Source organism: Mchenga conophoros, linkage group LG1 (assembly GCF_057382185.1).
Source record: "Mchenga conophoros isolate Kocher_MC1m ecotype Shallow Benthic linkage group LG1, M_conophoros_male_GT1.1, whole genome shotgun sequence".
NCBI lineage: Eukaryota > Metazoa > Chordata > Actinopteri > Cichliformes > Cichlidae > Mchenga > Mchenga conophoros.
In genome coordinates, this window is record NC_140526.1 from 3,864,329 (window position 1) to 3,892,320 (window position 27,992).

At 42.1% G+C, this 27,992-nt stretch overlaps 1 protein-coding gene across 2 annotated transcripts; it reads left to right on the plus strand.

Annotated features, from left to right (window-relative positions):
• Positions 1 to 1,771: 1,771 nt before the first annotated feature.
• LOC146582753 (transient receptor potential cation channel subfamily M member 1-like) lies at positions 1,772 to 27,870 on the plus strand. Of its 2 annotated transcripts, XM_085286469.1 has the most exons (28): positions 1,772 to 2,061; positions 7,882 to 7,958; positions 9,104 to 9,296; positions 9,377 to 9,590; positions 9,706 to 9,830; positions 9,950 to 10,121; positions 10,728 to 10,902; positions 11,204 to 11,327; positions 13,707 to 13,779; positions 14,162 to 14,262; positions 14,443 to 14,607; positions 14,753 to 14,887; positions 15,950 to 16,000; positions 16,281 to 16,421; positions 16,520 to 16,549; positions 16,627 to 16,919; positions 17,095 to 17,323; positions 17,560 to 17,688; positions 17,759 to 17,905; positions 19,437 to 19,565; positions 20,401 to 20,652; positions 20,955 to 21,129; positions 21,500 to 21,520; positions 21,991 to 22,135; positions 23,457 to 23,662; positions 23,919 to 24,051; positions 24,268 to 24,644; positions 24,733 to 27,870. In XM_085286469.1, the coding sequence occupies exons 1-28, from the start codon at positions 1,978 to 1,980 to the stop codon at positions 25,323 to 25,325; spliced, it is 4,689 nt and encodes a 1,562-aa protein (XP_085142595.1). In that variant the 5' UTR covers positions 1,772 to 1,977; the 3' UTR covers positions 25,326 to 27,870. The 2 variants fall into 2 exon arrangements, with proteins under 2 accessions (XP_085142595.1, XP_085142522.1); XM_085286396.1 differs by lacking the exon at positions 1,772 to 2,061 and having other exon boundaries at positions 5,939 to 7,958.
• The last annotated feature ends 122 nt before the right edge of the window (positions 27,871 to 27,992 follow it).

Consider the following 27,992-nt stretch of genomic DNA (forward strand, 5'->3'; position numbering starts at 1 on the left):
AAGTAAAGCCTTAAATTTTCTTATTAATGATCAGCTGGAGGAAAATCCTCAAAAGAAGTCTGATTGCATAGAAGTGTATGAAAAAATGACAGAACTTTTTACTTGACTTATGACCTCAATAAACATTTTCCTCAGACATTTGTGATCTCAGTCACCAGTTTTGGGTCTTACTGAACAAAACGTTAAAGTTCACTTTGTAAATTATTTTTCCAGTTAGAGTGAAATAGATGATAAAGCAGGGGATGGTTTAAGGCGTGGCTACTTTGGTCCCTTTGCTTTTTGCACGCTTCATCCATGACATTTAGTTGCAAAACACCAAGATGGTTTTGCCAAAGTGACTCATAATCATAATCAAGATTCAGTGCAGAGTCACTGATGTCATACCACTTGGGACAAAATGCAGATCCTTGTTTTTCCCTTCCACTGAAATTCAACATCGCTTCACACGGGATGAATCGCACCCCAAACTCCATGCCGATGTTTCCGTAACAAAGATTCAGCAAAGACTATTTTTTATTCTGCTGCCACTGTCATGGTCCTGGGTCGGTGACCCAGTGTTTTTGGTTTTGTGCTTTTACTTTTGATAGTTTTGTATTATGACTGTTGTTTTGGGTTTCCTAGGGTTTAGTTGTGTTTCCTCTGTTTGGTGTCTTCCCTGCTTGTGTATCTCCTTAGTGTATTAGGTCTCTGTGTTTAGTCCGCGTCTCTGAGTCTGTGTCATTACGCGTATGTGTTTCCTGTTTTACTCTGAAGGGCTCTGTCTTATGTCAGTGTGTTCTGTTTACGTTCCCCCTGCCTCGTCAGCTGTGATGTCTTCCAGGTGTGTTCCCCTCCTGTTTCCCATCCCTTGATTCCTGGTGTGTGTATTTATAGTGTGTGTTACCTCGTCCTCGTTCGTCTGCTTCTCGCCGTCCGGTTTCCTGTGCCTCCCTGCATCTTCGTTTCTGGTTGGTTTTGTTAGTTTTGCCTAGTTTAGGTTTTCGTAGTTCCATACTCACCTTTGCCATTTCTGTTTGTATCTACTTCTGTTTAATAAACTCACTTGCACTAGAGCTGCCGCATTTTGGTCCTAAATAACTCCCACACGGCTTGCCCCGGCAACCCGTGACAGCCACTCTATTTTATAGAAGTTTTATTAAATATGTTTTAATGTTTTATTTTTAGTCCTAATTTGTTAAGCACTTGTTGACTGTGTGAAGGAAGAACACCCTTAAAACAGGAAGAGACCTTCTGCAGAACGATGCTTGCGCGAACTGCCGCAAATGGTTGGGGCGTGAGAGGACAGAGAAGAAAAACAGCGTATAGGCAAATAGTATGGGAGAAAGCAGCACTTAAGGCACATGGAGGAGAAGTTCTCAGTGCATCAGGGGAAGTCCTCCTGCAGCCTGAGCCTTTTGCAGGGTCACCTGATCCTGCTTTATGCTGCAGAAAAATGATTAATTGGAGCAACTGATATGTTCTTGTCATGAATAAATTTGTCATGTTCAAGTCAACCTGCAGATGGAGCCTTTACCTCTCATTAATGCTATCAATGCAAACAGCAGTGGGGAATCTGACCCAACTCACTCTCATTTAAAATTTCACAGCAGTGAAAGTGCTGAGGTGGAGCTGCACATCCAAATATGTTGGAGTGGTACTTCAGTTTTATGAAAGAATAAAAGACAGAACTTTATCCTGTCTGCACTGAGTTAGGCAAGGTTTAAAGTAGATTTACCTCCAATCATCATTTATTAAATCTGCATCCCTCGTAGAGCACCACCCTTGGCCGTCTGTAGCATCCACTAATCCTGATTACACATGGAGAGACAGGATGGGGTCTCCACCCACCACACCCCACCCAGAGATGAACGCATCACAGACTGAGGACGGGATTGCGACGACCACAAGAGGACACGGGAGACAGAGAAGAGACAGAGGACACGCGTACAGAAGGGGAGATGGGACGATGAAGGTGGAGGAAAGCTAAACTTTACCAACATGGACAGCAGAGGGAGGAGAGGAACTGATGGGTCTTTCAAGCGCTCATCCATAAAACGCAGCGCATCCTCTGCATCACAGAAGGTAGGATGGAAAACTCACCTGGGAAGGTGGCAATATTTACTGCGGTGGCCAGGATGAGATCGTTACTTACAGCATCAAATGGTCAAAAAGTACCTGAAATGTTACCTATAGTTCCTCTTTTTGAACTGTTAAAGAAGCTCATCCATAACTGCAATTAAAGCAGGTGGTTAAACAAGCATTAAGAGAAAAAGCTCTTTAGTAGTCACTGCAGGTAACATCAGCTGTACACATGCACAGCCTTCTATAGGATGCATGCATGCTGCAAGACTTCTGTTCTGTCACTGGACCCACCTGGCCACTATTTGGCTCCACCCCTGCACCTCAGACTTACCTTAATATGAATATCCTGCAATCATTCCCCTTGAGATTGTTTAGCATAATGCTGCCTCTTACAGATGTTTTGAGTGTAAGTTAAAATTAGCTGGTGGGTGTGAACCAGAGTGAGCTCTTGGAGAAACGTTTCCTGGTCTCTCCGTTAAGATGTTAAGATGAACTCTGTGAAGCCTGTTTGATTTTTTTCTGGACTTTTTTTGGTGTCAGTGTTTTTCAGCAAACGTTCTGAAACTCATTTGCAGTTCTGAAAACACTCACTGAATATCTGAAGGCCTCCTCGTGCTGGTTTGGTCCTTGTTTGTGGTTTGCGGTTTTCTCTCACTGGTGCCATTGTGCTGTTTTAATCATTTTTCTTTCAGTCTTGCATTTTCTTATATATCTTTGTTCTGATCATCATCACCACCACCGCCTCCATCTGACTCTGAGGTTTTGTTCTGAGAAATGTTTGAAAAACTCCACAGAAAATTATCTGCAGACACTGAATCCACAGGGAGACAGCCAATCAACAACAGCATGAACACAGAAATCTTTGCACTCTTTTATGACCGAGGGTTGTAACAGTGCAAGGCCCCCCCCCCCCCCGGGTCAGAACAGGAAGCTGGGTTTGGAGGTCAGTTAGAGGACAGTTAAACTGGTTTAAATAAAGTGCTACTGCAACTTCACATTTAGTAGAATTAAAAAAACAAAAAGACAAATATCTGAACAAAACAAAGAAATCAGATTTTTGTTTTTAGGTTCAGGGAGGAAGCAGCAGCACCTTCTCTCAGACCATGTGACCTACTCATGCCCTTCTCCCCTCCTCTTCCTCCTCAGATCATGTGGCCCGCTCACTTCACGGTTCATTGGCTTCATGTGATTTTGCTCAATGAACACAATCATCTGTTTATTTTCCCTGGAAAACATGTGACTGTGAAATCAGACACATTAAAGTGCGAACAGCAAAGGGTCTAATTAATAAAACAGAGACGCCAACGTCGCACAGATGAGTAACACGCTCGTCTTAACACTCGAACCAGATCCTTTCTGTCAGACGCAAGCTTCACCTGTATCTCCTCAGTTAATCAGTTTCCCGTTAATTTGATGAATGAAAAAAATGGGAAAAAACGTTGCATATTGTGAAAAGTTTTTAGAAGTTATGAAGAAAAGGAACAAATTAAATTGACTGAATGTCATCGAGGGTTATACTTGTTTATAAAAACTAAGACAGGCACTTTTCCTATAGGAAGAAAAGGATTGCACAAAGCCTTTTGTAAGATAAAGTGCCAGAAAGGCAGAAAGAACATTCATTCATAGAACAACATAATTAAATTAGAAAAAAATCCTAGAATATCCTTCTCCCAAACTGGAGCAAAGAATTTTTGATATTGATATTTATCACAGATTATACTCATATATAAAATGAGTTTGATAAAATTAATAAAATGGATTCATAATTGTATGAAAACTTTCAAAAGGCATCATCATAGTAAACCTGCATGGGACCCAATTCAGTAAATCAAATTAGTGGTAACCAGTTAAACATTTCAGCTAAAACCACCTTTATAAGCATCCAGCTCAGACTTAATAATGCCAATTTTGAGCCTTAATGCAACTGAAATACGAAGTAGGTATTATATAAAGAGAACCCAAAACTGTTTCACATCGCAGGCTGTAAACATTATTTTTTAAATTTCTGCTGTAAAGTTGGACATTTTAAAAAAACGGAAGCCCGTGGCGATCGTGGGAACTGCAGGTTTTTTTGGGGTTTTTTTGTATTTTTGGCACAAATGCTTGATTTTTCTTTTCTTTTCTTTTTAAATTCTTCCAGCATTTTTTCATTGAGGTTTTTATTTTAGCTTTTTGATGCTACTTTTTGAGATCTTACAGAAATATTTTTGTTGCTGTTTGTGTGTCTGTCAGAAAGATTGTGTAACAACTGCCCCGATGAACCTCAGTTAAGTGTTGATGCAAGTCCAAAAGAAGAACTTTACACATTTACTTCTGGCACAGGTTTATCAGTTTCCTAAATATTGCTTTCACCGTTGAACGAATTATCATCAGTATATATTTTTAATATGTTTTCATACAATATTTATAGAAATAAATTGAAATAGGCTCCAGTTCACATGGAAACACACATGCAAACTAGAGACCACCAGGGATTGTTGTACAACCCCAACTGGTGTTGGTACTACATATGTGACATGCACTAAATCTGTTCAAAAACAAAGAATAAGTGTTTGATTTTTGCTGATTCCTCCCCATCAATGCATTGTGCTGCTGTTGTGCCGACTGAAGAGATTTGCTGTTTATTCCTACCTTGTTATTCTCTGATTGGTTCAGAGCTGCGGTCCACTTCCTGTCTCTGAATGAAATAAAATAGAGCATAATACAACAGCTCATTATGCAAACAAGTAGTTCCTCTGAACAGCATTAATCTCATTTAAACCCCTGATAATCCAAATCTCCAGGCCTCTCTCACACACCCTGTGCATTGTTGCTGAGTCCTTCCTTTTTTCTGTTTTCGTTGAGAAAACACTCCTTGATTTTATTTTATTCACTTTAAAAGTACTTTAGCAGAATATTATTGCACAGAAGAACGGAACAAATACTCCACTAAATTTTCAAGTATAAGTACTGCAATAAAATCCCTGTGAAGAGGTCCATCAGTATTATTTACAGTATCAGAAGTAAAAGTACATGTTCTGATCGATTAAACTGTCATATGAACTGAATGTGTGTTCGGTCTGTTGTGCAGGCAAACTTTGTTTTCACGAGTGTTTCCCAGAATCCAGATGCAGTTATATCAGCGGTGCTTTTCGTGCCATGATAAAATGTTAGAAAGTCTGGTTGGTCCACAGGTGAGGCCGTCCTGAATTAAAGTGGGCTCTGCATTTCTAAACTCCTGTGTGGAGGTGACCGTAGTGAAGAAAAGAGCACAGAATTCCTCTCTGAGATGCGGTGGAAAAGCAACCAAATGTAAAAACTGGAGTAAAGAAGCAAAACGATTCAAACCAAAGAAGATGGACTCAGTTTCCATGAAGACAAACCGAAATCTTGAGGGGGAGCAGGTTCAACAGGTTTCAGTTTAAAGCTGAGCACATGGAGGATCAGGGTTTGGGAGGTTTTGGGCGGTTATGTTTTTGGGGGATTTTTAAAAGCAGATTTATTGAGTCTGGTCCCAGCAGCTCATGAAAATGCTCTTGTGTTGAAGCTTGATGGGTCATGAGACTCCCAGAAGGATTACCTCGGCCTGGAGTCATGAGACCAGGTCGAACAAAGAGCCCTGCTGCCTCACATGCTTGTCACATGAACTTGCTCAGCTGCATAAAGTCAACTCCTTTCTTATCTGCTGAGCTGCACCCAGACCCAGTCCTCACAGGGTCCTCGCGGAGCTGGAAGCCAGTGGGAGCTCACAGAGCTGCTGGGTCTGCAGTTCACTTCAGGTTTAGCACTGAGTGAGATGTTTGGACGTTGGAGTAGATGTGCAGGCTGCTGCTGGTGTCCACACAGACTTCTGACTCTTCTTCGCCCGATCTGAACATGAAGCATCTGAGAGGTTTGTTGGTTTCTGAAAGATTCTGTAAGAATGATATTCATAGTGGATAGAAATAGAGCGAATGTACAACAAATCTATTTTATCTGTTCAAAGATTAATTTTAAAAAATGTCTAAAAAGTACTTTTTTAGGTTTATCCCTGTCAATGTGTTTACGACCTCGACACACTGAAAAAACTGAAGAGAAACGAACAAGAAGCAAGATTTTGTCCACCATAAAATTTGGCTATTCTTGAGGTTGACATCCTTCATTGCCACTAGATAATTTCGAGCTGCTTTCTGGGTTTGAAAAAACAAAATCAGACAGTTGTCATGAATCAGTTGCAGTCCATCGTTAGTGGTGCTGGCTTCAGTCATTGTGCAAAGGTACTGTTTATAAGGTTGGGGAAACCTGCAGTCAGCTGACACTTGGATAAGTAAGGAAACGTTTCTCCCACTGAATCATTACGTCCAAATGAACAGAACTTTTTGGGATTGGTTCCGTTCCTGGGTTTTTATTCTGCAGGCTAAAACAACTGCAGAATCCTAGCTAGAGGCAATGGCTCACCCACTTTCATTTAACCATTTCTCCCTCTAGCTGTTGTCACACAGGAAACTCTGGACAATTTGGGGAGAATCCTGATGGGAACAAAGTCAACTTTTCCCACATGGAGCTCTCTGAAAAGCATTTTTACTACTGGAAACACTCAGTTTGCTGCAGGTGTGGGCACTGCCTGGCTCAAGCATACATAAAGCAGCATACATTAGAAAGTTATTTTCTAATTTCTAATGTTGGCCTTGCTGGATATCAGACGGATTTGTACTGAGGGCTACATTTGAATTCTCACACACATCCTGATGTGAAAATCATGCCCTTTAATTGTGACTTCTTCACATCTGAAGTATTTTCTCTGACACGTCTTTGTTTCGTTTAAAGTTAAACCCAGAACAGTAACTTTGGTTTCCTTCTCTACAGAACGTTTGCTGCCTGATGAATCACTGAATTTACCTGATTCTCTTCCTCTTCTTCCTCAGCTGTCAGGAGGATGGGGAGGGAAAGATAATGATGATGATGATGGTGGAGGGTTATCGCTCACGTGAAATAGACAATGACGCTGAGGCTCATGTGCCGTTCGGACGTTAATCCTCCATCATCCAGAGTGCAGGAATTTTACAAAGTGCAGACATACAATAACAACCAGTCATTGGTGCTGTTTGGATTTAAACACACAGGAAATAGAGCTTTAAAGGGGAGTTCCGTGTGTTTTTCTGTGCAGCTCCAGGATTAGGACGGAGGGTAAGAGGATTGGGTGCATAAAGAAATGGAAAGCTCCACTCTCCCAGAAATTAGCCAGATATATTCAGACATGAGCAGTTTGGTGTTTCATTTGAGTCATTCTGCAGCTGAACACAGGAACAAGAATGAACCACAGAGAGCACCGACACGCTCAGCTGACTTCCTGTTTATAGTTTTCTATATTAGTGACTGAATAAAGTTTTTGTTTTTATTATAAAAACTTACTCTGATCCACGACTAAGTTTATCTTGTAATCTTGCTGATGTGAGACATATTTAATCCATAATATCCACCTTAGGATACACCACCAAATAGTTAGTTATTTATTTATTATTAACAGCAGGAAAAGTGGAATAAATCATTTTCTATGATCAAACTGACAAAACAATGATTCTGTCTCTTTGCCTTTTGTTACCTTCTTTGTGCAGATGATGTGAATTTATCAGTAGAGTTGGAAAAATATAGTCCTTAAATTAAAAACATCACTGTGTTGGATGAGTGAAGTTTAATTTGATAAATTAATAATTAAAGTTCCTTTGAAGATGAAAGGAAGCAGGTGTTTCTCGGACATTCGGTTTCATGTTTTTCTTGATGACAGTTAACCTGTTACTTTGTTACTGTGAAGAAGGAGAAGCAGAGTCATCCTCATGTTTCTTCGTAATCACATATTTTCAGATCCAGAGAGCTTGGATCGACAGAACCTTCCAGAAGAGGGAATGTATCCAGATCATTCCCAGCAAAGACGCCAGCAGGTAACGACACAATCGAGTGCAGAACCTCAGAGAGAGAATTTTCTCTTCTTTTTAATTTCTCTCACCGGACAGAATGATTATGAACGAGGAGACGAGCTGCGTTCAGTCACTTTCAAGTGATCTTTAGCAGCTGGTCCTCCTCATGCAGCTATAATTACAGCTTCCTCTGGGGTTTGTTGTGTTATTTCTTTTCTTTTAAATTTTTTAACCCTCATTTTCATTTTTGGAGTTTGATATTTCAGTTAGCTCTTCGTATTTTTTGTGTTTTGGTCTATTGTTCCAGCCTCTGTTTTCTTGCCTTTGTGTTTAGTTTATTTCCTTTTTCCTTTGTTTCTTTTGTGTCTTTGAGCTAATCCTTAATGATTGTCCTTATTGTCTTCACCTGTGTCCCTTTTCCCCAAGCTGTCTCCACTTCCCTGATGAACTCATCTGTATAAACAGACCAGTCTTTCACCTTAGCCTCTGTGTGTTCTTGGCTCTGAGCTTGTGCTCGTTGGTGTTCGGGTTTTTGAGTGTAATGTAAATTAAGGCTGGTTTTCTGGAATCGCTCCCGTCTGCCTGAGTGTTGTAATTGTGTTGTACTTGAGGCCATGAGTGCGGCTTTCTAACTTGTTTTTGTTACAAGCAACTCAAGTTCCAGAGGAGCCAAAAAGCTTTCCAGTGACTGGAGTCTGTCTTTATTAGCTGCTTCTCTTCTACACTGATCGCTTCATTCAGTGTAATGTGACTGGTCACTCGCTGTTGATTATGTGCTTTAGTCATATGACCTCATGTCTGTTAAATGACAAACGAGACGAGCTTGATGGTAAAAACGAGTTGACCACCGGTTTATAATGTGAGTTCTGCTGCTATGAAGAATTCTTGGAGAACCTGTACTATTAGTGTTTAACTTCAGGTTCAGAAATTTTATTTGCGGTAATGTTGCACAAAACATTCAGTTCCTGCAATTTAATGAAAGCCCGTCTGCAGAGTTGATATCCTATAAAAGCAAAAATGGTTAAAGTGGAAATGATAGTTTCTCATCTCGTCATATTATAGTAGAAACGACAGTTCCCCCTCTGCTCAGTGCAACAGTTACCTTACACAGTGAGGCGGTAAATGAACATCAGTGCCTGTAACCTGTTTGTGCTGCTGTTTTTGTTCAGGTGCAGCTGTGGTCAGCTGGTGGCACAGCACACCGCCATCCCTCTGGGGACCAAAGAGGACGGGGCCCCACTGGTCCAGCTGGAAGTCCAATCTACGGAGAGATGGAGTGCCCTCAAACACACCCAGGTCTCCCCCACTGATGCCTACGGGGTGCTGGAGTTTCAGGGAGGAGGACATGTCAACAAGGCCATGGTAGTGTGCCTGAGGAGTGACACGCCAGCTTCACTGCTTCTGTAGCGTTCTAGCACTGACACCTCTTCCTCCTCCTGCAGTACATCAGGGTCTCCTTTGACTCCAAACCAGATTCCCTGCTCCACCTGATGGTGAAGGACTGGCAGCTGGAGCTTCCCACACTACTCATCTCTGTTCATGGAGGCCTCCAGAACTTTGACCTGCCTCCCAAGCTGAAGCAGGTCTTTGGTAAAGGGCTGATCAAAGCTGCTGTCACCACTGGAGCCTGGATCTTCACTGGAGGAGTCAGTACAGGTACAGCCTTCATTCTTTATGCAAAGATGACTTGATGCCATTGCTGTTCTTTGACATCAAAAAGAGTCATTTTGTATATCATGACTTTTTTTTTTTTTTTTTTTCCTTTCCCCAGGAGTCATCCGCCATGTTGGCGATGCTCTGAAAGACCATTCTTCAAAGTCCAGAGGGAAAGTTTGTGCTATCGGGATTGCACCATGGGGGATTGTGGAGAACAAAGAAGACCTGATTGGGAGAGATGTAAGACAAACCAGACGGAGTCTAAGCCGACAGTGTTTGCAGATATTTATGTAGTAAAACACCTGGCAGCAGAATGTGCTGTTCCTCACTTGGGTGAAACATGGGGTTTCATGTTTTAGGTGACCCGGCCTTATCAGACAATGTCCAACCCGCTCAGCAAGCTGTCAGTCCTGAACAGCAGCCACTCCCACTTTATCCTTGCTGATAACGGGACGTGTGGAAAGTACGGCGCTGAGGTTCGCCTCCGCCGGCAGCTGGAGAAGCATATCTCTCTGCAGAAAATCAACACACGTGAGTCAAACATGTGACCTACCCAAAATGCACAATTGCTTTTAGTGTCAGTCTGAAGCTTATCAGTCATCAATCTGTGTGACCTGTGGGTTTCCCTTTGTCATCCTATGCCTGGAGCTGTCTGTAAGGCAGGGACAGCAAAGGGGAGCTCAGCTGTCACCTCTCACTTCATGAGGCCACCATAAATGACCAGAAAATAAAGACTTTTTTTTTTTTTCTATCAAACCTTAACTGTATCGAGTCAGGTAAGTCTAAGTGAGGCGGCTGTTTCACACTACTTGTGGCAGAAATGTTGTCTTTAACAAACCATTTTTAGTTTGAGCACAATGCATGGCTAGAAAGCAGTTCCAGAGTGAAAGGGGTGCTGGGTTTGGGTACGTGGTCCTGCATAAAGGTGGAAGACCATGCATGAGAGCAGTTTTCTGGTGGGTGGCTCAGCAATGCTAAAGCTGCACAGCACTCTGTGTGAATGAGTGACTCTTCAGAAAAGGAAAACCAAATTGGTGCAAGTGAAGCTAATCACTGAATGCTAAAGGTCATTATTTTGAATTGCAGATGCTGATAGAAGTTGGCCTTAGAACTTATTTTTGTGTATGGTGGTTTCAGGTCTTGGTCAGGGGGTCCCAGTGGTCTGTCTAATCGTAGAAGGTGGTCCAAATGTTATCTCAATCACACTGGAGAGCTTGAAGGAGGAGCCCCCTGTCCCAGTGGTGGTCTGTGATGGCAGTGGTCGAGCTTCAGACATCCTTTCGTTTGCTCACAGATACTGCGAGGAAGATGGGTGAGCTGAACGAACGTAAAAGCCAGGCTTAACTAGACGATCACACCTGGTGGCAGTTATGGTATTGATACAATCACTGAGGATTGTCATCGACAGATTGAAGTTAAATAGCCAGACTACAATGTCATGTAGAAAATCACATTTGCTTCTAAAATGCACAATTACTAATAATTCAATTTATCAGATCATGTGAGACGCTCATAGTTTTCCAGTTTTAATATGGGAATATCTTTATCGTTATACCCCTCTGCGTTCCTCAGTTTAATGTTAATGTGGCTACCTGGATGTTTCTCTTGCGCAGGTTGGTTAGTGAGAGTGTCAAAGACCAGCTGCTGGTCACCATCCAGAAGACCTTCAACTACAGCCGCAGCCAGGCACAGCAGATCTTCCTCATGGTGATGGAGTGCATGAAGAAGAGAGCTCTGGTAGGTTGGGGGCAAATTGAAATTAAGGTGTGTGGGGTTTTTTTTTTTTTTTTTTTTTTTTTGGGGGGGGGGGTTCATAACTGCATTTGTCTGTCACGTATGTCCTCATCAGTTCATTAATAAACCTGATCTCCATCCCCAACCCATCTCGTCTCAGTCATTTATCACAAACCAGCCCTACTGCCTTCATACACTGTGTTACTGTTGGGGACGAAATAATCCCTGCCTGGATCGGAGTGGTTCAGGAGTGCATGAATATGCTGCAGACTTACTAAAGACAACAACCGAATGTCAAACTGTGATTTGAGTTCACAATGAAACGCATTAATTTTTCTCAAAATTAAACTGTCTGCGCCAGATTTTGGTTTTTATTTTTCCTTCGTCTTGGCTATGCACCATTTTTCTTTTGTACTGTGTAGGGCAGGGTGTCCTGTAACAGTCCAACCCTGCAAAAGAATTAAAGCCATGTAGAGGCCTGATGACCGAACGCAACCAGGGGGAGCTACCTTACATGCCAGGGTGCACAAGTGTTGGTGCCAATTTGAGAACAATGGCTTAAGTCTCTGAACCAGCACTGAGCAAACACTTGATTGTAATGACATAAGCTCAGGTGTGTGTGTGTGGAACTTAAACAATTTAAACATTGTTTAAGTTCTTTTAAACCTCACATGTGTAACTGTGGTACGTTAACCTACACTACTGGTTGGGCACCGTTTCTGCAGATTACAGATTCATGTTATACAAACCTGTTCACTGTGACATTTGCACAATGAAGGGTTTCCCTTTGAACTGACACTGCAGCACTTAGTGGAGATTGTTCTGTGACCCTCCACCATTTATTTAATCCCACAATCCTCTGCTTCTTCCAGAGAACAGCTGCAACAGCAGGCTGCCCATAAATGTAAAAATCTGAACATCAATTCACTTAAACTGATCTGCTGTCAGATTAAAATTGCTTTGCTGCAGGTTCACATGTTCGTCTGCAGACATGACCTGAAGTCAGAAACATGAGGAAAATAAAGCTCGTGTAAATCACACACGTGAAAATGCCTGTTCAGATTTTGACTTCCAGTGATGATATCATTATCCATTAATCTCTTCCAGAGAAGAACCTGCCTTTTGAATGTAAATCAATTAGTAAATAAGCACAAAGACCAAATCAACAGAATACAGATGGGATGGGGGGGAAACCAGCAGTGCAACGCATCTGAAAACCTGCCGCACATGTCCAAACAACAGATTCTCACTCCAGATTCATCCTTTACTGACACTTACTGAGGGTCCTTCATATTTTACCACACTGGGAAGCCTTCAATGTCATTTTCAGTGACACTCAATGGTCTAGCTGAGATCGCCAGATAAGGGGGTTTAAAAACCAAACGGTTTCCTCATGAGTAGGCTGGATTGATGCTGCTGGAATATATTAGAGGACGTCATCAGATGACCTATTCTTTCATTTAAGGTCTTTTTAAATAAAATAAAAAATAGATGCACAATCGGTGTTGATTAAGAGTTGAATGTGATACAGCCTGCATCTAAAAATAAATACAAATAACATTATTGGCAAATGTCACAAGACATTTGTGTTCAGGTTGCTGCATTGGACACCACCTCTGCAGGAGAGCTGCTCAGACCCTGGTCTGCTGCATAAATCAAGACCAACGTCTGTTAGATCTGGAATTCTGACAGTTTCATCACATTTACATCTAATGTCTGCATCCAACTTTTATATCTGATCAAAGGAAATAGATCCTTGGCGGCTCAGAGATAACAGGTACAGATTTACCAGATTACGTATGCCTTATTCCATCTCAATCACATTTTTACGACCTGCTTTATCGTCTCCAATTTGCATAAAATTGTTATTGTAGATAGTTTGAAGATAAATGATGATTCCTGTGAAATTTTAGCTTCATATATTTTTAATCCTTTAAAGATCTTTTTGAATCCTTTAAATGATCAGCTGATCCACTTTTCATGAACATCTCAAAAAGGCTAAAAATGTCACTGTGTGAATGAATGAGTACTATGAAAACATTAAGGTCTCTTGTCTAATATTTGATGCTAAATAAAATGCAAAATAAAGCATGCACAATTCTTTCTGACATTAAATTAATTTATGTTGACTCAAAGAAAGAATCTTGAAAAATATTAGATAAATGAAGCTAAATTGTCACAGTAATCAGTCTATATGTGTCCAAGCTTTGCACCATAAGATTTATAAGTAAGTTGGAGCCAGCAAAGCAGAAGATGCACATTGATTTGAGACGGATGACCTATAATGGGACCGGTTCTCTGCCCTGAGCTTTGCCTCTCAGGCTCTGGGTGTCTGGTGCGGTTTGTGTCGCTCACTGTGCTGTTTCTTTGTTGATTGTGTAGATTACAGTGTTCAGGATGGGCTCAGAGGGACAGCAGGACATTGAGATGTCCATCCTCACAGCTCTGCTCAAAGGTTGGTGTGTGAAAGGGTTTTAAGAAGGAAACGCACAACAATGTTAATGCTGTTGTGTTAGGTAACATTTTAGACAGGCGACTGCCTAAGAGAAATGTTGGCCTGTGTTTCAGTTCAGGATCATTTCTCTGATAGGTCTGAGTACATCAAAGCAAATTATGCTTTTCTCCACTTAAATTGGGACATTTGGTGTAATGAGTGTCATGAAAGCCACATGTTGCTGGCAATACAGATAATTTCTTCAAGCATATGGAGTCGCAGTGATTTCACATGGTTTAATTGGTCAATGTAACAGCAACACATTCATATTTCTAATATTTATTCCAAAAACATGTCTGTGTAGGGACGGAACTGAGGGTGAGATCTTTTTTCCTGGTTTCAGGTACAAATGCATCTGCGTCTGATCAGCTGAGCTTGGCTCTGGCCTGGAACAGAGTGGACATTGCTCGCAGTCAGATCTTTGTGTATGGACTCCACTGGCCTGTGAGTTCACAGATACAACAGCTTCAGTCACTCCGTAAACTTTGTTTTTCTTTCAAGAGAAACTTTTTTCTTTGACATCAGCGTTCTGTCATCCATTTGTCTGCTTCCTCAGCCTAGGTGTCTTTTACTTATGTGTTTGTGGATTATTGATTCCCCACTTGCGTTTGCTTTCTGTTTCAGCCTGTGCGAACTTCACCTTCTGACCGTCCAAAGAGCCCGGTAGCCCAGCGACCATCAGCAGGAGGGGCTAAAGGGAAACCCCGGGGGAAGAAGGGAAAAGGAGGAAAAAGCAAACCTGAACCTCCTGAAGAGACGGACCCTCGGAAACTGGAGCTGCTCAACTGGGTAGGAGACTGGACTAAAAGTGATGTTATCATCTTGAATAGCCGCCACCAGCATCCGCTCAGTGACTGACACATCGAGGCAAATCTGTGATCCAGAAGCAGGTGGCAGGGGATGATTGTCATGATGGTGTTTTTGTGTGGGACAGGTGAACTCACTGGAACAGGCCATGCTGGACGCTCTGGTGTTGGACAGGGTCGACTTCGTTAAACTTCTGATTGAGAACGGCGTCAACATCCACCACTTCCTCACCATCCCCCGTCTGGAGGAGCTGTACAACACGGTGAGAGGAGGACCTACTCCATGACACCTCCCGTGTGCAGAGTCATAGTTGATTTACAACGGAAAAAGTGCTCTTTGCAAGAATTATATGATAAATAAAAATTAAAAATGACCTTGAATGAAATCAGCATAAAAATCCATCAGCAGCAGAAAGAAATAACCCATTTTAAACCCAGTACAAAGCATCATTTTATGACGGGGTAATGAAACTGGGTAACCGATTTATGGTGGTGTTAAACTGGGTGTGATTATCCTGAATCAAGATGTTAGACGTAGCAGGGTGAGAGCCCTGATTATTTGGTGCTCACAGCAGGCTGGTAACACACACATAAACCTCAGGTTCATTCAAAATACAATAAAGAGTTATTTTATCTTATCTTCAATGGGGGCTGGAAGAGCATTGAACTGAGCTGCAGTGGAGCTTGAGCACACCCTGCTGGTAATACATGTTATGTCACCTTTCAAATGTTTTTCCCAGTCTGCCTGTTTGTTATTGATGCAGTAATGAGGGCTGGTTTGTTGAATATGAGAGTAAGATTAAACTGCACTGTTTGAATCAGCAGAAACCTTAAAAAAAGTTTTGGTTTTATATGATGCATTGAAAAATCTTAATTCTCTCAGGGACACTGCTCATATACATCAGGCAGAAAATGCTCCAATTTCTTGGTACTTCACCATTTGTTACTCTTCCCTTGTAATATAATACCTTCATGCTTGTTTGATCTCAATAAAATTTGGACATCTGTTAACAAAACAAAAGCTCTGCTCTAACCACTTTACTCTCGCTGACACGTTGCTCTGCAGCTTAATGTCCTTCTTCTGTTATATCACTGCTGCTGTCTCTAATCTAGCTCTGATCCACAGACATAAAAGCTCTTAAAACAATGGTTTAACCACATTATTGTCAGATTACAAAACAGCTCTCTGCTGCTGTCTGCGTGCATCCCGCTCATCACGTCCTCTGGTCTCTAAGTGAATCTGTTAATTTGTATAAATTGTATTAAGCAGAGAAGCCACCACTGTTTTTATTCGCATCACCTTGTTTTGTGGTTGGTTTCTGCAGAAACTGGGACCAGCCAACACTCTGCACTTTTTGGTCCGAGATGTCAAAAAGGTGAGTACCGTGCTCTGGATTCACCGAGTTCATGAAATATTTAAACTGCAGTATATGCTTTGAGCTCAGGCTGCTTGTCCCCAGAAGGTACCAGGGCAGAACCGCAGCTGCACATCATAGAAAATATGTTCACGACCTTTAAAAACGAGGTATAAGTGTCCTGTTCACTGAAGGAAATCGGCTCTTCTACACTGCATCTGCAGAAAGAAAACTAGCAAATCAAAGAAAATATGAGGAATGACTGAACAAAAGATGCATAATCCAATGACATGTGTTTCAGGGGAATCTTCCTCCAGATTACCAGATCACACTGATCGATATTGGACTGGTCCTGGAGTTCCTGATGGGTGGAGCGTACCGCTGCAAGTACACAAGGAAGAGTTTCAGGACTCTGTATAACAACCTGTATGGCCTCAAAAGAGTGAGTAAAGTTGGTGGAGCTGCGATAGAAATGACCTTGCATCTGCTGTAGCATCAATACACTAATATTTACTCACATTTTCATCTTGTGTCTTACAGCCCAAAGCGCTGAAGCTTCTTGGCATGGAGGTATGTACATGTAGATCTGAAAACTAAAGGTGATCTGCTCTGAGAGGAAGACTTGCTGACCTGCTTGGTTTCTGCAGGATGATGAACCCCGTCCAAAGGGGAAAGGAAAGAAGAACAAGAAAAAGGAGGAGGAAGTAGACATTGATGTAGATGACCCTGAAGTCAGCAGGTTCCAATACCCCTTCCATGAACTGATGGTGTGGGCGGTGTTGATGAAGCGCCAAAAGATGGCATTGTTCCTGTGGCAGCGAGGGGAGGAGGCCATGGCAAAGGCTCTAGTAGCCTGCAAGCTCTACAAGGCCATGGCTCACGAGTCTTCCCAAAGCGAGCTGGTGGATGACATCTACCAGGACCTGGAGAACAACTCCAAGTGAGTCCCACACACAATCCTGGACATCGTGTCCAGCTTCTGTTTATACTCTTAAGGCCCTTGTTATCTTTTAAACCTTCTCAGTTGTGTTTGTTAAAGCCACATGCTGGTTTTCCAGCTTTAAAGTATCCACTGTGAGGCAGCCTAAGGAGGGTGTTGGCCTTTTTCTTTGCAGGGACTTTGGTCAGCTGGCCTATGAGCTGTTGGATCAATCCTACAAACACGATGAGCAGGTGGCCATGAAGCTCCTGACCTACGAGCTAAAAAACTGGAGCAACTCCACCTGCCTGAAGCTGGCTGTAGCTGCCAAACACAGAGACTTCATTGCCCACACCTGCAGCCAGATGCTGCTGACCGACATGTGGATGGGCTGTCTGAGGATGGGCAAAAGCAACAGCCTCAAGGTACCAGCAGAATACAGCAGCAAGGTTTTCTCAGGAAAAGGGTAGAATAAAGAAACTGGATAGACAGAAAAGGTTAAGAGTTTGTTTGCTTTTCAGAACTTCACAAGTTAAAATATAATTTTTAAATTAAATGGGCCCAAGGATAGAACCCTGAGGGATCCCAGCAGTAGAGGCATCTATATGTTAACATAATTCTGTTAAGCTTGACCTTTGTCCCCTCCTCACCCTGTCTCCAGGTCATTTTAGGGATTATTTTCCCTCCTGCCATCATGCTCCTGGACTTTCGTCTTGGGGATGAAGCTCCTCATCATTCATCCAAAGGAAGCAATGATGGAAAAACTAAAGATGACAAGAAGTCAAACAAGGTATAAAACTCTCGTGTCGTTAACATCGGCATAAAATCAGGCTGTTTGAGTAACTAAGACTTTGTTTCAGGATGCAGCATCTAATGTTGACGCTACTTCAAAGAAAGGAGATGAAGAAGAAAATGAGAGTGACAAGAAGCACGGGAAGAGGGTTCCTATCGGGAGGAAAATCTATGAGTTCTACAATGCCCCATTCACCAAGTTCTGGTTCAACACGGCAAGTGCACATTTCAATATTTAAAATGAGAAATATATAAAAGGGCATTTCAGATAATAAAAATAAGTATCTGGTAGATATAAAAAGACTGAACATTTATGAATATTTTCCCTGAAACTTCGTGTTTGACAGAACTGCAACAGACAATGTTTTTTTTGTTTTTTTAAAATTTATGTTTTATTAGTTTTCTTATTTATACAACATGTACAACAAATTCAACTTAATCACCGTGGGGGGGGAAAGCAAGGCAAAACAAAACAACAACAAAAGAGACAAACGGACCAAAACAAAACCAAACAAAACACAAAAACAAACGAAACAAACCAAGAAATACAATGACATTATACAAAATCGGGCCTCCCATTTTGTACATATTTCAACCAATATTTGTCAAATGAGTCCATCTGCCACTTTCGCCTAAAAGTTATTCTTTCCATAACAAAAATATTATATATCACATCAATCCATTCATCTATAGTAGGAGTATCCTCTTTAAGCCAAAGGCGAGTTATGGCCTTTTTGGAAGCTACCGACAGCACACTGAACAAATATTTATCCGGTTTGCATAGATTAAGACTCTCTAGGTTACCTAGGTACAATAATGCAAAATGAAATTGTATTTTCTTTTGGAAGATTGTTTCCATGACCTTATGTATTTCCTTCCAAAATGGAACCACATGGGGACATTCCCAAAAAATGCGGAAATGATTTGCTGTTGCATGTCCACAATGCTTCCAGCATGTTGTATTCTGAGAATAATTGGATTTTCGAGCTGGGGTAATAAAATAACGAATTACATTCTTCCAACTGAATTCCCTCCATGAGGGGGAGCTTGTTACTGACCACTGCTGTCTACAGATCCCATCCCATTCCTCTCCTGTTAGGGATAGGTTGCTCTCTGTTTCCCATCTTGCTTTAACATATCTTGTATCATCACCCCGTAGATTGATCAGTGAACAATATAATTTGGAAAAAATTTTGTAATAGGGTCCATCTCTATATACATTCTCGAATATATATATATAATCTCTTCATTCCCAGTTGATAACTGAGGATTTTTTAACTTTTTATTCAGAAAGTCCCTCAGTTGCAAATATCTAAAAAAAATCTTGATTTTGCAACCCAAACTTTTTCTTAAGGTCCTGGAAACTCATCACTTTTCCATTTTTCAACAACGTACTGTATGTGGTGAGACCTTTATTTGCCCATGTTTTGAATGTTGAGTCGATCTTACTAGGCAAAAATTCTGGGTCATATGCAAACCACTTAAGGAATCCGGCCCTCTGGTTTAATTGATACTTTTTAAGTACTCTTTCCCATATCTTTAATGAACTTACTATCCAAGGGTTGCCCGGGTCTCCCAGGAGTCGTAACTCTGAAGGACAATGTTATGTGCTTAAATAAATTGGCACATCAAGACTCAGAGGTCTAAGAGTCTGAAACGTTCCCAATTCTAGCTGTCCATCATAAATCCAGAAGCTGAATTTTTACTTTTAGATTCTATGATCCTTGTGTTTTTTGTCCATGCCAGATCTCATACCTGGTGTATCTGATGTTGTATAACTACATAATCCTGGTGAAGATGGAGCGGTGGCCGTCTTTGCAAGAGTGGATCGTCGTCTCTTACATCGTCACTCTGGGCCTGGAGAAATTCAGACAGGTGAACATCAAACACACCTGGCTGTTTAACCCCCGCCTGCTTCTGTGACACTCACTCAGCAGCAGATTTCAGTCCCTAACTACACAAGAACTGGCCCAGGTGGTTAAATCGATCCACATCAGGTTCTCTTCCAGTCTGTGAAGGTGTGCAAGAACAACATTATCTCTGCTGCTCCAAGTTGCAATTTATACTGGTATGCCAGTACTGTGTTATATAACACAGACACTGCTCTTGTCTGACAAGTCTATTTTTTACATTTTCAGACTGAGTGTGAGCTTGTTATGAACTCTGGATTCTGCTCTGAAGGTCATTAAAATTTTGAAGGCAAAGCAAAGTTTGTGCCTGAAAAACAAACAAACAAAACAGCCATTAACAGTTAGCATGAGCTCAGTAGGTGTGAGGACAAAATGAAATCTGATCGGGGTGCAGGGTGAGATCTGAACAGCTAATAACAGAAAAAGAAAGTTTTATTTTTGCCTAATTAGAATTTTACACTTTACTGAAGAAACTACATGAAAAAATGTAACCAAATGCAACTGAAATTATGCTCAATGGCGGAACCTAAAGGTTTAATCCTCTGAGCTGACAGGTTGAAAGGTGATCTCATATTAAAGGGTCTCTTCTTGAATTACACTTTTACCACAACATTTGATCCTTAATTGTTTTGTTCCATTAGAAATGCATTAGACTGAATTACATTAGCAATATTGATACTTTAGGAAACTTTTCAAATCATTACAGTTCAAGCGGGTTGTACAGTAACGTGTTTACAGTCTCTGAAAAATGAACTTCTGACCTTTTCTTCTGACCTGGATGAAAACACTTGCTTGGTCAGATCCTGATGTCCGAGCCTGGGAAGCTGAAGCAGAAGATCAACGTGTGGTTGGAGGACTACTGGAACATCACAGACCTGGTGGCTATCTCGGTCTTCATCTTTGGGTTCCTGCTGCGGCTGGAGCCTGAGCCCTACATGGGATATGGCCGCGTCATCTATTGCGTCGACATCATCTTCTGGTACATCCGAGTTCTTGACATCTTCGGAGTAAACAAATACCTGGGGCCCTATGTCATGATGATCGGCAAAATGGTAGGACCCCTGGTGTGGGTTTCTTCTTATGTTTTCATTCAGGAAACCGCACTTACAGTCAGGCCAACGCAATGTTACACAACCTTTTGTAAAGGCACCAGGAAATCATAGTCTTACATTTAAAAGGACTGTGATGTACTGGTACCTCACAGTACACAGCTACATGTACACTGTATTATCAGATTTATGTGGGGTACCAGCAGTGCACACAGGTTATTGTTTATACGTGTGGTATAATATTGATATCGTCACAGAGTCCACATTGATTGGGTTAAATGTCTCGTGTTCCCACATGTCTCCAGATGATCGACATGTTGTACTTCGTGGTTATCATGCTGGTGGTGCTGATGAGTTTTGGTGTAGCTCGGCAGGCCATCCTCCACCCAGATGAGGAGCCGACGTGGCGTTTGGCCCGCAACATCTTCTACATGCCCTACTGGATGATCTACGGAGAGGTGTTTGCCGACTCCATAGACCGTAAGACTAGAATCCATAGTAAGACAGCTGTTAGTCCCCTGTCCTCATGCTGTCCTTACCCCGTCCTCCCTCCATGCTGTAAACTATCAGTTAGTCCACACACCCTGCTGTCCTCTCTCTCCAAAAACAATTGATCTCTGTATTTACTTTCACTGTACTTATGCTTTTTATTAATCATTTGGATACTACAAACGAATTTTATTTTTTCCCCTGCAGTTGATTTGTTGTGTTCATTGTGACTGTGATTGTCATCCTCTCCTTTGTTAGACATTATCTCCTTCAGTGGTTCCAACATGAAGTCTTCTTCACTTTTTGAGGATTTTCAGCTGATTATTTTTCTTCCTTCTTTCCTTCCGCTGCTCCTGGACAGTTTACGCGATGGAAATCAACCGTAAGCATCTAAAAGCACTAACCCACTCAAACCAAACAGTCAATGTGCTCATCTGTGCATTTGAGGTCATACAAGGCTAATCTCATAGTGTTGTGAAATCTCAGTTGTATTATCTACTGACCATCATTTGTTGAATTTATGCTTTTAAACTCACTGATTTTCTTTTAACTCCCTTCGGTTCAGTCTCATTGAACCAGAAGAGGCTGAAATGAGTTTAGCAGCTGAAATAACTAAGCTACCCTCACAAAAATGTGTCATTTCATAAGTGCTGTCTATGAAACAAGGAGGTTCTGAGGGTGGGTGTTACAGACCCTATTTAAAATTTCTTTGGTAACACTCATAAAAACTCAGTTGCTCATAAATGCTGTTGCCTGATGTTGTCTTTTGCATTGTTATAGTTTACTCTTTATGTCAGATTTAATGAGTGCTGCAAGTCTATGCGTGTGTGTGTGTGTGTATTTGGGTTTCAGCTCCTTGTGGAGAAAACTTATATGATGAAGATGGGAAGAAGCTTCCTCCCTGCATCCCTGGAGCCTGGCTCACGCCCGCCATCATGGCTTGTTACCTGCTGGTAGCCAACATCCTTCTGGTCAACCTGCTCATTGCCGTCTTCAAGTCAGTACACCGAGCAGTCGTTGCAGACACGAGCTGTAACATATGTTCCGTCGTGGCTTAAAAGTCACAACATAAAGAGGAAACAACATTTAATTTTAAATCCGTTAGTAACCCGAGCTACACATGACAGCCCAGAGAGCACAAAGACAAAAACTGGCATCCCCCAAAGCCAGCCTCAGGCATGCCTTTATCCACACCTTGTAAGGTGTAGACAACTGTCAATTAAGCTTTGACACTTGCACTGCAGACAAGGAAATTAGGGGTTGCAGACACTGACTCAGACAAAACCCACTTTAAAAACACTTGTCATATTTTTCAAGTTAAATGCAGTGAAGAAGAGTTGAGTTTAGTTTCAGTGTCGAAAAAGGGGAAATGGGGGAAACAGAAAAATATGTGGACAAAATACTGAGAATGATCCGTATGTGTCCTAAAAACCATTTGGCTGCTGATTATGGCAGTGTTTACTTTGCCGTACGTACATACTTAGTATGTGACGTGAGGTTCATTATCAAGTGGTGACTGCCCAAGTACACAGCTGTTCATGTCCACAAGCATGTATAATCCCGGCCTTATACTCACTCATTTGCTCGGAGCTGGAGGATGAACACACTGTTTGTGCCCTTATAGTTCAAACTCTGTAACATTAGTGTCGCGACAGACTGTAGAGCATGCTGACATCCAAAAGAAGCCTCATGTTCACCCCATTGATGACAAATTTTTCATCACTCAGACCCAAGCAGACTTTTGCACACTTCCAATTTAACAAAGCTTTTAAATGAACTTTGACCTTTTAGCTTCTCTGCTCTGATACAAAGGGCTGTGTGATCAATAGAAACAAAGTATCCATCTGGCAGCAGGAACACGAGTTGATGTTATTGGTGCTATACTGTGTCTATATCAAGACCTTGAGAGGAAATCATTTTGTTGGAAAATTTTCTATCCAAGGAAACATCTGAGGACAAACTGCTTAGATCTGCAGTGTGTCCCCTCAATTGCTCTACAGAGGTACAGTAGAGATGCACTGAAAACAATAGCCCGGGCTGGGAATGTCACTTCCTGTGTAGATGTCACCATAATCTATTAACTGGTGGGAAGGAAAAATACCTAGAAACCATTTTCTAGTTAGCTCACGGTTCCAGTTGATAACTTCACCTTGAACTTTGAAAACCTGATTATATAATGATAAAGTGATAATTAACTCATTCACTGCCAGCCATTGGCAGTGAATGAGTTAAACCCATTGACTCATACACTGCAATTGACGGCTATAGAGGTCAATGGCAGTGAATGAGTTAAGAGATTTTCTCCACTTGCTCCACAGCAACACCTTTTTTGAGGTGAAGTCCATCTCTAACCAGGTGTGGAAGTTCCAGCGATATCAGCTGATCATGACCTTCCATGACCGCCCCATCTTGCCCCCGCCGCTAATCGTCTTCCCCCACATCTACATTGTACTGAAGAGGCTGTGCTGCCACTGCAGACGGAGAGCAGAGGGTGGAGAGTACGACGACCGCGAAAGACGACTGCGTAAGACAGAGACCGCCATAATCAGAACCTGAACTTAAACTCTGGATCCTGTTCAGTTTTTTTCAGTATCTGATATCTAAAAATGTAATATGTTTAAGCATATCACTAACAGAAGCTAAAGTAGGTTAAAGGCTCAGTATGAATACAGCATAATCCTGGTATTTCTCGAGCTATCAGAACCACCTCTACCAGTCTGAGGCACACATTGCAGTCACGTGTGTTTGTGTGCCGAGTTTAAAATGCTGTGTTCCCTCAGAGCTGGTGCTGAATGCAGATGAGCTGAAGAGTCTGCATGAGTTTGAGGAACAGTGTGTGGAGGAATACTTCAGAGAGAAGGACGATGAGAAGCAGTCGTCTAACAACGAGCGAATAAGAGTCACGTCTGAAAGGTTCGTGTTCATCTCAGCGTGCAATCTGTGGAGGACCAAAACTGCCAGAATCAAAAATACATACGTTAAGAACTGAATAAAACTTAAAATGCTGTTAAATGTGAAAAAAAACAAACAAAAATGTAATGATTTACCCGGCAACTGAAACTTAAGTGAGACAGCATAACTTACAACTTGTTGCCATCACAGCCCTGAGTACTCATGTCGTGTGTTCAGGGTGGAGAACATGTTCATGCGTCTGGAGGAGGTAAATGAAAGGGAACACTCGATGAAGGCATCCCTGCAGACGGTCGACCTCCGCCTGGCTCAGCTGGAGGAGTTCTCTAACCGAATGATGAACGCTCTGGAGAAGCTGGCGGGCGTCGACCGAGCTGAGCTCGTCCGCACGCACTCCAGAGGATCGTCCGTGTGTGAGCCGGGCACTCTGCTGCGCCAAGGCAGCATCAACAGCGCTGACGGGTACAGTCTGTACAGATACCAGCTGGAGCACGACGACAGGACGTCGGTTTTCGGAGACATGGAGGGAAACGACAAGAGGGTCCAGCAGAGTCCAGAGAGGCAAGGTGGGAACAGCGAGGGAAGAACCAAAACAGGTAGGACAGGAGATGAGTCTTTATTGGACGCATTATATCAGAAGAATGAAGGTAAACAGTTATCCTCTGTTTGAACTTCTCTTTTTAGGTGAATTGAAAGAGTTCTGCTCAGCTCTGGAGGTACAAGGACTTAAGGACACTCAGTCTCTTTCAAACGTGGACATTCTGATCTCTCCCTGTGACCCAGACATCAAATCCCCCAAGATCTGCTCCATTTCACCTCAACGTGACTCGGCTGACACTAACAAAGATAAACCCATAGAGAAGGGCCGACTGGAGGCGGCTGTGTCCTTCCCTCTGGAGAGGTCAAAGGTCACACAGTATTTATCCTCTCCAACCCTCAGCAGCTCTCCATCCTCCAATAAGAAGTATGTCAGCAACATCATCTATAGCCCCGGCCAGCAGGACCAGAATTGGGCCACTGAATTGACCAGCAAGGAATCCAAAGAGGAACTAGATGAGACCAAGCTGCAAAGCCATGAACAGGAGGGTCAGAATAATAATGCAGAGGAGGAGGAGGAGCTGCTGGTAGGGGAGGACCAGATGTATCCAACGCTGCGCTCCAAGAGTCTCAATGCCAACCCAAGAAAGATGAGGAAGAAGAAGAAGGAGGACGAGGAAACACCACGTACAGCCAGCAGCGTCAAAGATCTGGTTTCAGCGTTCAGTGGGGGGCCATGAGGACACGGGGAAGGACCAGGTCCAAGAACTCTTCAGACGACTGTTTATCCTGAAGGACTGAACCCTGCTCTGAACTCACGGGAGATGAATAAAGCAAGCATGATGCTTCAGTATTCCTGAACCAATAATAACTCTGAAATAACTGCTAAACCTGAAGCTGCAGCCCCCCCTCCTGCCCAACACAAAGCTCCTGCATTTGGTTTGTTAAATTCCAGAAGAAAAAGTAAATGTAACCAGTTGCAACAAACATAGTATCCTTAACCTAACTGATCGTTTTCTCTGTCACGATCTTGACAGACAGCAGCACAAGAAAGGAAAACTGAAGAGATCGCATGCTCATTGGCTACGGGCTTGTGACCCGTCGTTAGCCAATGAGCATTCCCTGAATAACACTACTTTTTTTACTCCTGTATTGATCATATTTTATAAACTACAACAATTTCCTTGAAATGAATTCAGTTTTATTCACAACAACATATATCACAAAGGCAACTCATACTTTAAGGGAAACACATTACAGTCTTACCTCAGTGAGAAGCTCAATGATGAGACGATCAGGTGCTTTCCTTTGTGTCTGCATTAAAAACATATTTGTCTTTAAACTCAGCAGCACAGCGAAATCTTCTACTTTATTAGTTTATAGCAACTGTGCAGGACTGAAGCCAAAACACAACGAAACCTGACTGATTTTTTGTTTCATACAGAAGCCACGTGTGTTCTTTCTTGCTATGCACTAAAGTGCTTCATTAAATCTGCAGTAAAATAAATATAAAACTGTCTAGAATAATAAGATTAATTAACATAAAATCTTGCTGTAGACTTGAAATTTTCACTGTTTATCGTTTGCCTTCATTATCATAAGAATCTTACCTGTTTTGTAACATTGTTTAATTTAATCCCTGACCACCTCTCACTGAGTAATGAACAATTTAAGAAAATGTTTTAGTTTGAACTTTGTGTCAAAGCATTTCTTCTATCTCAGTACGGCTCTGGACTGGAGACTGCTTCATGTTTCATGGTCACCACAGGCACTGCTGAGAGAGTGGAATGAACAGCTTTATATGGCAATTTTATCACCCTTACAAATGCTGAACATTCTTAACTTTTTTCTTCCTGTTGTCACCCACGTGACATATGCATTATGTCCTGTGGGTGGCACAGTGGTGCAGTGCTTAGCCCTGTCACCTTACAGGAAGAAGAGTTCTGGTTTGAACATCAGATCTCTGTGCCTGCACAGATTTCCTCCAGCATATTATACATATATGCATTTCAATAAGGCGAGATCACTTGTAAGAATTTGATTTATTGAGAAGGAGAAATTAATGTATCTGGTGATTTGACTCCTATGACCCATCATGGCATGAAGGAATCGCAGCAGTGATAGGATTTAGGACATGAGCCCCTGGAGTCTGGATGCTGACGGAGGTGAAGATGAGGACTGAGGTCTGACTGATTGAGGCGACTGTCTGGTGGAGATGGGAAGGAGGGTGGGTTCCACGAGTGTAAAAAGGAGAATGTGATAATAAAGGACGTATTCACACAGCGTTACACACTCAGTGTTTGTTTTTAAATTTCGATTGCTTTCTGCAGGAGCTTTCAAGCTGCCCTCCTTCAGCTTCACACCACGCGCAGTTCTCTCTTCAGTTCCTAGCGACATACGCAAGTGGGGAGACATGATCAGATGATTGGGGTCAGGTTTGTGAGTCAGCCTCACCTGACACCACACCCTAAACGCACATCTCCACCCCTCCCCTGCAGATGGAGAGCACAGATTTAAACTACGTGAATTGGAGGCAGAGTGGCTCAAAGAAGGTGGGCAAGAAGACGATGATTTGACTAGATTAATGATGACGGTACTGAGGCTGACAGCATGAGAAAGAGGTAGTGATGTAAAGAACAGAACTAACACCCAGGAAAGTAGTCAGATGATTGATTACAGATCTTCCTTACTGAACTTACAGAAATGCTTTATATTAGGTTAACTGGTGATTCCACATTGGCTGGCAGGTATAGAAAGCGTATTGAATAAAGCACTATATGAATATGTCGTTATGTTTGGTCATACGTGTAGTCTAATGCAGCGGTCTCCAACCTTTTTGGCGCCACGGACCGGTTTATGCCCGACAATATTTTCACGGACCGGCCTTTAAGGTGTCGCGGATAAATACAACAAAATAAAACTAGTACCAGTACCGAAAAAAAGAAGATTTATTCATAACACACATGAAAAGACCCAGGAAAACCGAGTTAACGATAAAAACGGTAACAAACTAACGCTGAAAACCGATAAAACCCTGAAAACCAGACATTTCACACCTGAGCCTCAACTCTCGCGGCCCGGTACCAAACGACTCACGGACCGGTACCGGTCCGAGGCCCGGGGGTTGGGGACCGCTGTTGTATAGTATACACAGTATAGTATAATAGAATACAGCGATATACTTGACATCACCATGTTTAACCAAACAGTACGAGAGTACAGAATATTACAATTGCTTCCCTTTGTTATGCTTTTACGTTTTAATAAAGATGGTAGTTTTATTCACTTTTATTTGCCGGGTTTTCATTTGATGCCATATATATGTTTCTTCTTTTCTTCTTCGCTCTGCACATATACTGGCACTAAATGTCGGACAATGCCCTTCACATAGACATGAGAGTCCAACG

Bases quoted from the DNA above. Each gene is read 5' to 3' on its own strand.
- LOC146582753 (XM_085286396.1), top strand. From the start codon at position 7,786: ATGTTTTTCTTGATGACAGTTAACCTGTTACTTTGTTACTGTGAAGAA. The intron at 7,959-9,103 runs GTAACGACACAA...GTTTTTGTTCAG, and splicing joins CCCAGCAAAGACGCCAGCAG to GTGCAGCTGTGGTCAGCTGG. The intron at 16,550-16,626 runs GTATGTACATGT...TGGTTTCTGCAG, and splicing joins TGAAGCTTCTTGGCATGGAG to GATGATGAACCCCGTCCAAA.